We start from the raw sequence: 11,361 nt of genomic DNA, 5'->3' as shown, positions 1-11,361 counted from the left end.
ATAAAAAAAATATTCTAGCTTTAGGTATTAGAACTCAAGTTAGATAAAGTCGAGCAAAAATTAGTAATATAACTTTTTTTTCGTTAACTATAATATTTAAAATTTGATGTTAATATATTTATTTTTTATATTTTTTATTATTTAATTGTTGCAAATGAGACGTGACAACAACAAAATCACGTGTATTTGCTTTATTTTTACACATTTGTCACACGAAGACATTTCATTGATTTTAAATCGAACCACCATATTAATTGAATTAGTTTGATTTGAGTTGTGTGGATTAAAAAAATTATTTAAAACTTAAAACGAAAATTTAAAATGTAAAAAAAATAAGAATACTAATAAATGACTGAAACAACTTGTAGTCAACATAAATCCCAATTAATGATTTTCCAATCGGAACGAGGGTGAATTCACAATGAAACGAAGTCGTTTGCACGACGAAACTGGACTGTAAATAATGAAAAGAGAAACGGTGAAGGATGGCAAGAAAGAGATAGAAAGGAAGAGAGAGGAGACAGGTGGCGGGCAGCTATAAAGACGAGAAGCGCAATCCTTATTTACCTCACATCGCCGCCTTTCTTGCCCAGAAAGAACCCAAAATCAAATCAATCTCCATTCTTCCAATTTCACAGCACCACAACACACTCAGATTTTAGATTCTCTCCTCAATGGAATCTACACCGGTTAATTGGGAAGCCCTTGACGCTCTCCTCATCGATTTCGCTAAATCGGAAAACCTAATCGAAGAAGACTCCTCCGCCCCTTCCCCCTCCTCCTCCTCCTACCACTCCCGCCTCCTCATCCGCCACATCCGACGTTCCCTCCACACCGGCGCCATTGACGCCGCCGTCCATCTCCTCCGCCTCCACGCCCCTTCCATCCTCACCGACCACAAGATTCTCTTCCGCCTCCACAAACAGGTCCCTCCCTTTCTCCCCTCATTTTCTAACTACGCGTCCAACCTATTGTTCTCATTTTTTTTTTCTTACAATTGTTGTGTAGAAATTTATTGAACTTCTTCGGAAGGGGACTGCGGAGGATCGAGAGTCTGCTATCCAGTGTCTGAGGACGTCTCTCGCTCCTTGCGCGCTCGATGCTTATCCGGTATCTGAACCGTTCCTTTGAATTCGCTATTTATGGTCTTTTTCTTTTGTTTGGGTTTGACGGTTGGCTTTTGTATTTAAGGAAGCATATGAGGAATTTAAGCACGTTCTGCTCGCGTTTATATATGACAAGGATGATAACACTTCTCCCGTGGCAAATGAGGTATAGGTCTCCAGTCTACTTATACTGAGAAGATGGCAATTGAATGGGATATGCATTGATGTTTGCTAAGCACTTCGTGTTGTAGTGTTCTTGCACACATGATGGGTGTAGTTGTGATACTCTTAAAGTGTGTTGACTCTACTTATAGAAGTTCAGTTAAACACAATTAGTTTGGCAAACAAATCCTCCATATAACTCAGCAACTGTGTGTTAAGTTAAAGGGTCTTGCTAACTAGTTCACCAAGTCACTAGTTAAGGAATTAATGGCATATTTTGTTTTTCAAATAATATGGTAGTGCATTACAAAACGCATGAAAATATTTTCCTCTGATTTTAATGCACTTCCGTATGATTTTCAATAAAACCTTTTTCCTTTTAATTCTTTAGCCAGTTTCCTTAGAGCATTAGTTAGCATCTTCCTAAGTTTAATTACACAGTCATACTAACCTGGAGCGTCTTTATTACGGATTTGTTTTTTCTCATATTTTTAGGCATATGCTATATTAAAAAGCACAACTATTTAAAAAACAATAAACGGAAAAACGTTATTTGCTTGTCATCCGTACACTCCAAGCCCTTGAATTTGGTCATAAAGGGGAAACGGAATACCTTATAGAAAGGGGTGGGCCCGCTTCTTAGTTTTCCATGTAGTAATTTCAAAGCTACATAACTCTTTTGTGACCCATTAGTGCAATGCAACTGAAGAGGCTGTGAGAGAATGACTGTATGCAGACCGACCCTTCTTTATATATAATAAATTGTTGAATGATATAACATATTATAAACCAATGAAAGGAAAAAAAAACACATATATCCTACCAAATACTTAATTAAGCTTAAATTTATAATCGTAGTTATAGTTCATAAACTAAGAAAGTCATTAACTAAACTCTATACACAACTCAACCAATGTTGTCGAACTGGAGGATGGTAAGAGGATAGGAAAGGGGAATAAAAAACCGTAACTTGTAAGAGTTAAGATTATGACAAATTATATTCATAGACTTGTGCATGCATTAAAAATAATATAGATGATACAAATAACTCACATAAGTCTAAAGTATACGATCCAATACATAACACAACTAAAAATAGGTTCACAATTCATAAAATTATTAGTAAATAAAACAACTAATAAATTCATAAATGTTTAACCCAATCAAACTAAAGGAAAGCATTCATACTAAAAGCAGGATGGTCATCCTCTTCGACATGATTGTATATGGGTTTATCAAGAAACCATAGTTCTAGATACCATATTGAATATAATGAAAAACTAGGTATAGGATTAATCTCCCATGTGTAAAAAATACACATATGGTACTGCATAAGAAAATATGGGCTAAGCCCACGATACAAATAATGATAGGCAAAGATAATAACAGAAAAACAGAAGATAAAAGATAAGATATCTAACACTTTTAAATTGTATGTCTATCTTTGCTTCATTTCTAGTGTGAAGATGTCTATTTAATAAATATCAAATTGTATGCTTAAAAAATACTAACTCTTTAAGAAGGAAGAAAATAATCAAGCTATATATATATGTATATATATACACTAAACAAGTTGAAAACAAGCTTCATATATTTGAATAATCATATCAAGCTTTAATTTGACTCTATTAATTTTGCAAGCTTAAGTAGCATGGTCTGTTTTCACAAGCCAAGCTTTAGCTTTAATGAAAACTTGATTCAATTCAACTTGTTCTACACCCTTATTCAACACCCTCCTTTGTTAAAAAATTAAATAAGGGTATCTTCCACAAATAAGGGTGTTATATGGAATAGGAATTTAAATTTGAGTTGGGAGATGCCAACCTTTGTATTTTTTAAAACCTGTCCTATTGAAATAATGGTGTGCTCCGCCCTGGACATGGTGGCCTGGGTAGGCATCTGTTGCTGCTGCTTTTGCAAATAAAAAAATATTTGAAACGGAATGGTTTTCTATGGAAAACTTCTTGTACTATCGTGTGACGTTCAATTGGTAGTGATAGCACATGGACCGTAGGCTGGTAATATAAGTGTCATGCCTGGGCTAAATCATTCACTTTTCTAATATATAATATATAAACATGAAAGCATGTTAATAATCTGTAAATATACTGTATTAAAATCTTCTGATCACTTAGAAAACAATCATTTAGTAATTTTATGATCTGTATCCTTTGTGATATAGTAGATGTCTGACTTTTGTGGTTATGTATGTTTTGTGCTTAGCTTAATGTCAATGGTAGAAAGGAGAGACATTGGTTTTTATTTTATTTTTGGGTCACCATTATAGGTGAGTGAGACATCTTGCCAACTGTTTTCTGAGGATATGTCCATGCTCTTTCAAAAACTTATTTCTTTTTGTGAGAAAAATATTATAGAAGACAGAACATGCTATTTCCTGTCAGTTTTTCATTTTGAATGTTTATTTAGATAGACTTGTTGAAATTTGCAATTCATTTGATAATAATAGTAATGGAAATTGTATTGATCCCTTTTTACTTTTGAAATCTGTTTGTGAGATTTTTGTTTGATGTTATATACTTTGTGTGAATAGTGGATTTGTTAAGCTCATGATCATGCTTGCTTATTTTATGCAGTGGTCAGAACGGAGGAGGATTGACTTAGCCGGATATATGTCCTCTATGTTAAGGGCTCATTTAAATGCTTATGACCCAATTTTTTCAATGGCTTTGAGATATTTAATAAGGTTATCTATCAGCCTTTTCTCATTCAATTTGCAGTAATTGGTCAAACTGTGATGTTTTAATCGCCATGGATTATGCAATTTTTTGGGATTCTTTTGCTAAATTTTTCATTTTATTTTTCTTTTGTATTTCCTGTCTTTTTACAGCATACACAGGGTATATTGTTTACGTCAAGGTATTACATCACCCATCTCTGATCTGACTGAAAGATTGCTCCTTGAAGAGCGGGACCCTCCTGCAACACCACAAGACATTTTATACGAAGTTCCACCATTTGATGAGGTGAGATATCTATGTTGATAATTCTGAAATTCCTTCCGTAAATTGTTAGAAACTGGATCACATTAATGAAGGAAAATGGTATGTATGATGTATATTATCACTCAAATTATCATGATGCGTTATCAGTTGCACATGAGCACCAGTGTATGGGTTTACAGAGGAAATGTTGAGCTCTGAATCTCCTCAGTTTTTTCTTGCCCCATTCTCTCTTGGCTCCTTGTTTGATTTCCATTATTGAACGTTGCACTCAATCAACATTTCTGCTTGCGACATAAGCTGGTTGTTGCATTGCAATGTGAACCGACAAAATACTGATCCTGATTGCACACCTTTCAGACATGCTCTAATGCGTCTTAATCCTCTGCTATGATTCCTTCTGTACTATTTTTCATGCTTATTAAAAGTCATCTGTATATTAATGGTGAATGTTATCATTCTGTGACGACAAATTGATTAATCTGTCTTTGCACGTTTGTATTAATGAACACTTGTGGCCACAATTTTTTATTGTATTTGTACATCTTATTCCTACATGCTCCACTTTTCAGCTTAAGCTATATGTTTTACTTTGGAATCCAGGTTGACATACAGGCTCTTGCACACGCTGTAGAGCTTACCAGACAAGGGGCAATTGATAGCTTGAGATTCAGTAAGGGTGATCTGTTCCTGGCATTTCAGGTTGCGTATAATCCTACTGATTCATCTGCTTTTGCTTCAATTTAAATTTTAGCCATGAATTTCCTGTTACATCTACATTACTTTAAAACTGATTTTTTAAAAATATGATTTGGTTAGTGATATTATCTTTTTCTTTTCTTTTCATAAAATAGACAATTTAAAATCTCAAATTCTTTTAATGAAAAATAAAATTTAAAATAAATTTTTAGTTCATCATCTTTAAATTCTATGTTGAATCGTCTTCTCTTCAGGTTAATCACTATTTCTCAAAAAAGATCACTGTTTGCTTAATATCACATTGATTGTGAAAAATTTAATTTAAAAAGCTCTTCTTTTCTTTCACATATTAACTGAATCCAAGTAAAAATATTTCTTTTTTCTTTCCACTTCCACACCAATAAGGAACGATCTCATCACCCTAGTTGCTATGGGAATTTGAATATAAAAGGAGTAAAAAAGAAAATCAGTTTTTGGTTAATGTAAAAATATGACAAATGATTTCAACCTCTTTCAACACTAACTTATGGCTGCATGGCTGATATATGTATTCTTTTCCCCAATCTTGCCTTTATTGCTTTATTATTGTGTACTTTTTGTTGCAGAATGAATTATGTCGGATGAGGTTGGATGTTCCACTTCTTGATCAGCTTGTTAGAGAGTATTGTGTTTACAGAGGCATTGTTGACTCTGGTAAAGCATCTCCTCTGTTGAATCCTAGCTTTTTCTGTGTATGATAAGTGTCAAGAACATTTATGCTACTTGCTCCTGTTAGTTTATTTTTAATGGCATTTTCTCGTAACATTAGTTTTTATAGGATTTCTAGTATCATGAAAAATTCAGTTTAAATTTGAAGTTGGTTATTTTATCTATGCTTTTGTAATCTAGCAAAGCGTGTTGCGCAATATCAAAGTCCCATTTTAAGTTACAATGTATGTTATATAAGTTTGATATTTTTCCTTTGAATTTATGAACTTAGCTTCTGGGAAGCAACAACCTATTTCAGAACCCGTGAAATTCAACCAACAAGACCCTGGGTATTGCTCATCAAGGGATTGTTCTCTCGAGATTGATTGTAATGCCAGCAAGCATTCTGATGGTGAAACTTCTGTTACCAATGCTCAGATGGATGGTTCCCCTGAAAATAATGCTGATGTGACAAGCATGAGACAAGTTGATTTTGAGGTACGATATGCTTCAGAACTCACAAGCATCCATGAAGACTGTAGCACCAGTGGTTCACAGCAGCATGAAGATGCAGCTGCTTTGCAGCGAAGCAGGTTGCCTGGAAACGGGGAAAGGAGCAAGCGCAAGCGCTGGAGAGGGCGATATGATGACAATAGTTACATGCCCAATGCTTCTTTGGAAGAGCACAGCAAACAAGAGCATAGCATAAGTACTGTTGTCTCAACTATATCAAAGGAGAAACAGGTATATGTGAGATAATTTTGATGGTAGTCTAACTAGGAGAGAATTACTGACAGAATTTTGTTTTGCAGGGCTCTGATAAGCTTTCTGTACATGATGTTAGTAATGTGGAAGATAGATACGAGATTCTGTTGGGAATGAAGGAATTAGCTAGCAGAGGAATGGCTGCTGAAGCAGTCCAGGAGGTTAATGCTATTGATCCCAATTTCTTTGCCCAGAATTCTGTTTTGCTCTTCCAACTCAAGCAGGTAATTGGCTTCTATTTCTTAATTTCTGTTTCTTTATTAAATGTACAAGAGAATCCCAGAGAATGTTATAGGATGTGTGGTTGTGTTGTGAATGCTATCTTTTAACTAGGATTCCTGGCTATAGGTTGAATTCCTCAAGTTGGTCAGCTCTGGTGATTATAATGCTGCGTTAAAGGTTGCTTGCACCCATTTGGGTCCTTTAGCTTCTAGTGATCCTGCTTTATTAAAGCCGTTGAAAGAAACTCTTTTGGCTTTACTACGGCCAAATGAAGATGCTCTTGGAAATGCATTACCCTTACATGCTCTAGCTGCTTCTCTCCAGGTGTTGTGCATTTTTGCTACTCTAATATATGATTTATTTTTTCCATTGCTATACTTCTTTTTTTGAAATCTGTTGATAGTAGGATTTTATTCATCATGGTGTTTGTCTAGAATTGTTGTGATAAAATCGTTGGTAAGTATGACTCTTTATTCTAAGATATAGGAGTAGGATTACAAACAAAAGAGGGGAAGGAGTTGCATAGGTGAATTAAGAAGTGAGCGTTGTGTTGTCATGGTTGATGGCCTATGCTTAGGACTAGGGTTAGGTATGTTGGATCAAGTGCTATCATTATGCCAAAAGCTATAGGTGATACTACTAAGAATCAAACTCTTGGATTGTCAGCTCACCTGGCTACGTCATGGGATAATTGCGGAACCCACAACAATTCCCTTAGACAATGTCTCATTGGAAATTGAACTTGTGATCTTAAGTCTGATACCATTTAAGTTTGATACCATTTGCTGGATTGAGCGCATACAACTAGGCTAAAAGCTATAGCTAATAGTTAGAGTTTAACTCTTTCTGCATTGAGCGCATACCACTAGGTTAAAAGCTATAGCTAATAGTTAGAGTTTAACTCTTCCTACTTAAGAGCGCAATAGTCCAAATCCTATGATTCAATTATGATTTGGTCCACCTGGCCTACATCCTGGATTGATGACTGAGCAACTAGGTACCATTAGGTCTCTATAAAACTCAGATATTACACAATGCACTAATTGGGGAGTCGGGTTGAAATATGACTCAACTAGCCAAGTCTCAAGTAAATTCCTCTATGTGGGTTTGATATTCTTGGATGCATAAATTAACTAGTCCTGAAACACACCTATTTTAGTGGGGTGATCCCCTTCCCCACAAAGTAACTTGAGGGCCAAGAGCCATGCATGCATGCACTGTGCACACAAGGCTCACTATCCCTTAGAGAGAGTAGGAATAGACCGTTTCTGAGTCTATAAATAGATCCCTACATCATGAGTTGGGAGGTAACACAATTCGAGTGCTTTTAGCTTAAAGTTTATCGATACTTTTTGCTAGAACACAAACCAACTCGGGGCTTTCTTACTCAAGGGTTAATTTTGTTAAAAAATTATATGAATGGGTTAATTTTAAATTTTATCAGGGAGAATGAATAGGTTGTGTTTTAAAACACAATTCAACTACTTCACCTTTTTTTAATTAAAGAAGTAATGAAAATGTTATAGGAAGCAAGCATGACTTCTGCAAATTTTTTTAATACTTTTAGATGAATCCCACGAAACTTGTGAAAATAAACATATATTAATATTCCCTAGAAAAACTCGAGTAAATGGAAAATGCAGACCTACCGAACATTCTTAGTGTGCATCAAATCGCCCCCTAGATATGCATCATACTTGAACATCAAAAAACAACTTTACCCAGTGAACTAAAACGGATCAAGACATCAAAAAGGGATTAAAGTTCCCATTTTTATTAGGGAAGAAAAAGAAATTAAACGAGCAGGCTATATTCCATGAACACTGAACGAACATATGTCTTCTTCATCTCCGAGTGTTCGATCTTGAACATGTTTTCTCTCTCCTGCTCACAGTCAGCCTCTTTTCTGGCGACTACCTCCCTCCGGCAACCCAACTTTTCCCAGTTTATGTGAGGTTTTTCTTTTTTGTTAATCTCTTCGTTTATTTTCTTTTTCTTTTCGTTTCCTCTCCTTTTTACTTGCGATTTTTGTTTCTGGTTTTCCAAGACCACTGCTTTTATTTACTTATGATTTTGGTTCTGGTCTTTTTGTTCAGTGGTACCCTGACTTCTATCAGTCTATATTTATTTATGATTTTGGTCTCTGGTTTTTTATTCAGTATTCGACTATGACTTGTATAAGTTTTTATTTACATGTATCAGGATTTGTTCAAGTACTATGAGTTTTTACTGTTAATGATATTACTGTGTGAAATTTGAGTTTTCTTTTCAGATTTTCAGCTTATATTTTTACTTTTTAATTATTATATATATTATAAAATATGTCTTCCCCCATCCCACTTTTGGGGTCGGCCGCTCCGCTAGCAAGGAATGACAAATGGCGAGATATGAATGCAGAATTGACAACTTTTATCTTGAAAAATGTGGGATCCAGCGAATTTTGACAGTTTTGGTAGTAGTGAAGCTATTACATTACGAAGTGATGGGAACGTAATTGCTGTATGGGCCGAAATGCACGTGGAAAAAATGGGATGATGAAAAAAGTTCAGTAATAAAAGATAACTCAAAGAATATACGCAGAATGTTAAGATAAAAGATATTTTGTAATATTTTTTAATTTTTCAAAAGTTGTGTAACTAGACAACTTACTAGACATTTTTTGTCTAAAAATATTAAAAATTATTAGTTAGATTATTAAAAACAACTTTATTTAATAAAATGATGTATGTTTTAAAACACAACTTTTTTAAAACATGACTTTCCATTCTTCATAATAAATTTAAAGTTACCCAGTCGTGTAATTTTTAAACAACTTTATTTAATAAAATGATGTATGTTTTAAAACACAACTTTTTTAAAACATGACTTTCCATTCTTCATAATAAATTTAAAGTTACCCAGTCGTGTAATTTTTTCACAATACTCACCCATTTGTGCAAGAAAGGCCACCTACTTAGTATTGATAGCTTAGCATGCTAAATAATATCTACTTCCGAAGATTTACAATTACTAGGTGCAGGGGCTTATTATCATACGAATTCTTTATAGTAAGATATTTCCTTTGCTTATTTGGTTTCATGTTTCACATCAGTATCTATTGTGTAGGGTTTGTTCTATTATTTCTGATTTCTGTAATATCATGAACGCTGTTTTATACTAAATAGGTTGCAGTTGGTCGAAGGCTTGGTGTTGAAGAACCTCAACTTATGAAAATAATGCGGGCCACTCTTTATACTCATAACGAGTGGTTTAAACTTCAAATGTGCAAAGATCGTTTTGAAGGTCTTTTGAGGATTGATTCCTTGAAGGAAGCCAACACTCCCTTCCTTGCACCAGTATCTATGTCCAAGTCCTATGCTGATAGCTGCACAAATGGATCTTCTCAGGCTACAGTATCTTCAGGGACCAGGACGTCAGAAGATGGTAGCAGTCCAACTCAAGTATCTTCAAGGGATGTCATCTGTGACGAAGGAGCAATACTTAAAGTAATGGTAAGTCATGGGTTCTTGCCGTTAATTTTTTTTTTCTATAATAAAAATTAATATCTTAAGGACTGTGACATGACTCTGACCTATGAAGCTTTCCATGATGGGTTTTGATTTTTCAATAAATATATTGGAAAAGTTTAGTTTCACTGTAATGTAAATTTGTATTTTTTTAAAACAATAAAAATGTAGTGACACGGATTATTTTTTTTCTTCCGTTTTCCTGTTACCCTGTCCCATTCCCGTTTTATTTTAGTTTGTTTTGAGACCCCATTCTCATTGCTGTGTTATCAAATATTATTTATTCTTTTACAGGGTAGATTAAATAAAATGCATAAGTATACATTTTACGATTTTGAACTTGCAGTTGTGAACTTGAGTGTCTATTTTGCGACGGTATCTTAAGGTTTTTCTCCTTGGTTGGTAGTTCTACGTCAATTCTATGATAATTTCTCTTTCTCTTATGGCTACTAAATAATAGCATGTCAAAATTGTTGTTTTATTTTTCTAGTCATCATGATTTTTAGTGTTGGAGTGTTTTAGCTTTGAAGATAATTTTCCATACAACTTATTTAACATACAGGGGCTGTTCTAATGCTTGAATTTTTGGTGAGTGCAGGAGTTTTTAGCTTTGCCTAGGGCTGATGCCATACATCTGCTTGCACAATACAACGGAAATGCCGAGACAGTCATTCAGCAGATATTTGCCTAGGTAAAATTATTTTTTTAAATATTATTTTATTCAAATTTGTGATTTTTTTATACCCTTGTACATATAGATGCAAAGGAGAAGTCACTGTAATGTTTGAAATCTGAATTGATGGAAACTACTCTCGTCTGTACAGAATATCTTGATTATTACCTCTCAGTTTTAATGAGAAAGTTGTAATTAATAAAAAATTTATTGGCGTGACTCAAGGGGATTCACAAGAAGATAATGATACTTGCATATACATTTTACACGAGCGGCGCTATTCACGGATAAAAACCATTCGTGAAGCTGATTGTTTCGTGCTTTTGTTTGCACGGTTCATACATGGCTGCAATTTAGGGCATGTTTGATTTCTGATTTTGTTGTTTTAAAAACTTCTTTAGCCTAGTTTAAGTTATTTCAACGATAAAATCCTTATGTGTGGAATGCATGAAGTTTTCAAAATCATTTTAAGTTAGTATTTTAAAAATTTTAAATGATATAGGTGAGTGATGCATTTTCAGGAGTGTTTTTATTTTATTTGTTTCTATTAAAACAATTTCTGAAAATTAAAAGTAAATGCA

At 34.3% G+C, this 11,361-nt stretch overlaps 1 protein-coding gene across 1 annotated transcript; it reads left to right on the top strand.

The window, feature by feature from the left end:
* The first annotated feature begins 505 nt into the window (after positions 1-505).
* LOC114177911 (Ran-binding protein in the microtubule-organising centre protein) lies at positions 506-11,004 on the top strand. The gene is made up of 12 exons (XM_085671186.1): positions 506-926; positions 1,009-1,110; positions 1,192-1,272; positions 3,863-3,972; positions 4,117-4,252; positions 4,832-4,930; positions 5,533-5,620; positions 5,907-6,358; positions 6,427-6,603; positions 6,728-6,925; positions 9,766-10,092; positions 10,706-11,004. Exons 1-12 carry the CDS (start codon positions 675-677, stop codon positions 10,796-10,798), a joined length of 2,115 nt encoding a protein of 704 aa, XP_085527312.1. The 5' UTR covers positions 506-674; the 3' UTR covers positions 10,799-11,004.
* Positions 11,005-11,361: the final 357 nt, after the last annotated feature.

Source organism: Vigna unguiculata, chromosome 3 (genome assembly GCF_037176805.1).
Source record: "Vigna unguiculata cultivar grain cowpea cultivar isolate G323 ecotype 2 chromosome 3, ASM3717680v1, whole genome shotgun sequence".
Classification (NCBI taxonomy): domain Eukaryota; kingdom Viridiplantae; phylum Streptophyta; class Magnoliopsida; order Fabales; family Fabaceae; genus Vigna; species Vigna unguiculata.
This window is presented reverse-complemented; position numbering and strand designations above follow the sequence as displayed.

Coding starts and splice junctions, on each gene's coding strand:
- LOC114177911 (XM_085671186.1), top strand. CDS start 675: ATGGAATCTACACCGGTTAATTGGGAAGCCCTTGACGCTCTCCTCATC. Junction 4,253..4,831: donor AAGTTCCACCATTTGATGAG/GTGAGATATCTA, acceptor TTTGGAATCCAG/GTTGACATACAGGCTCTTGC. Junction 4,931..5,532: donor ATCTGTTCCTGGCATTTCAG/GTTGCGTATAAT, acceptor TTTTTGTTGCAG/AATGAATTATGTCGGATGAG.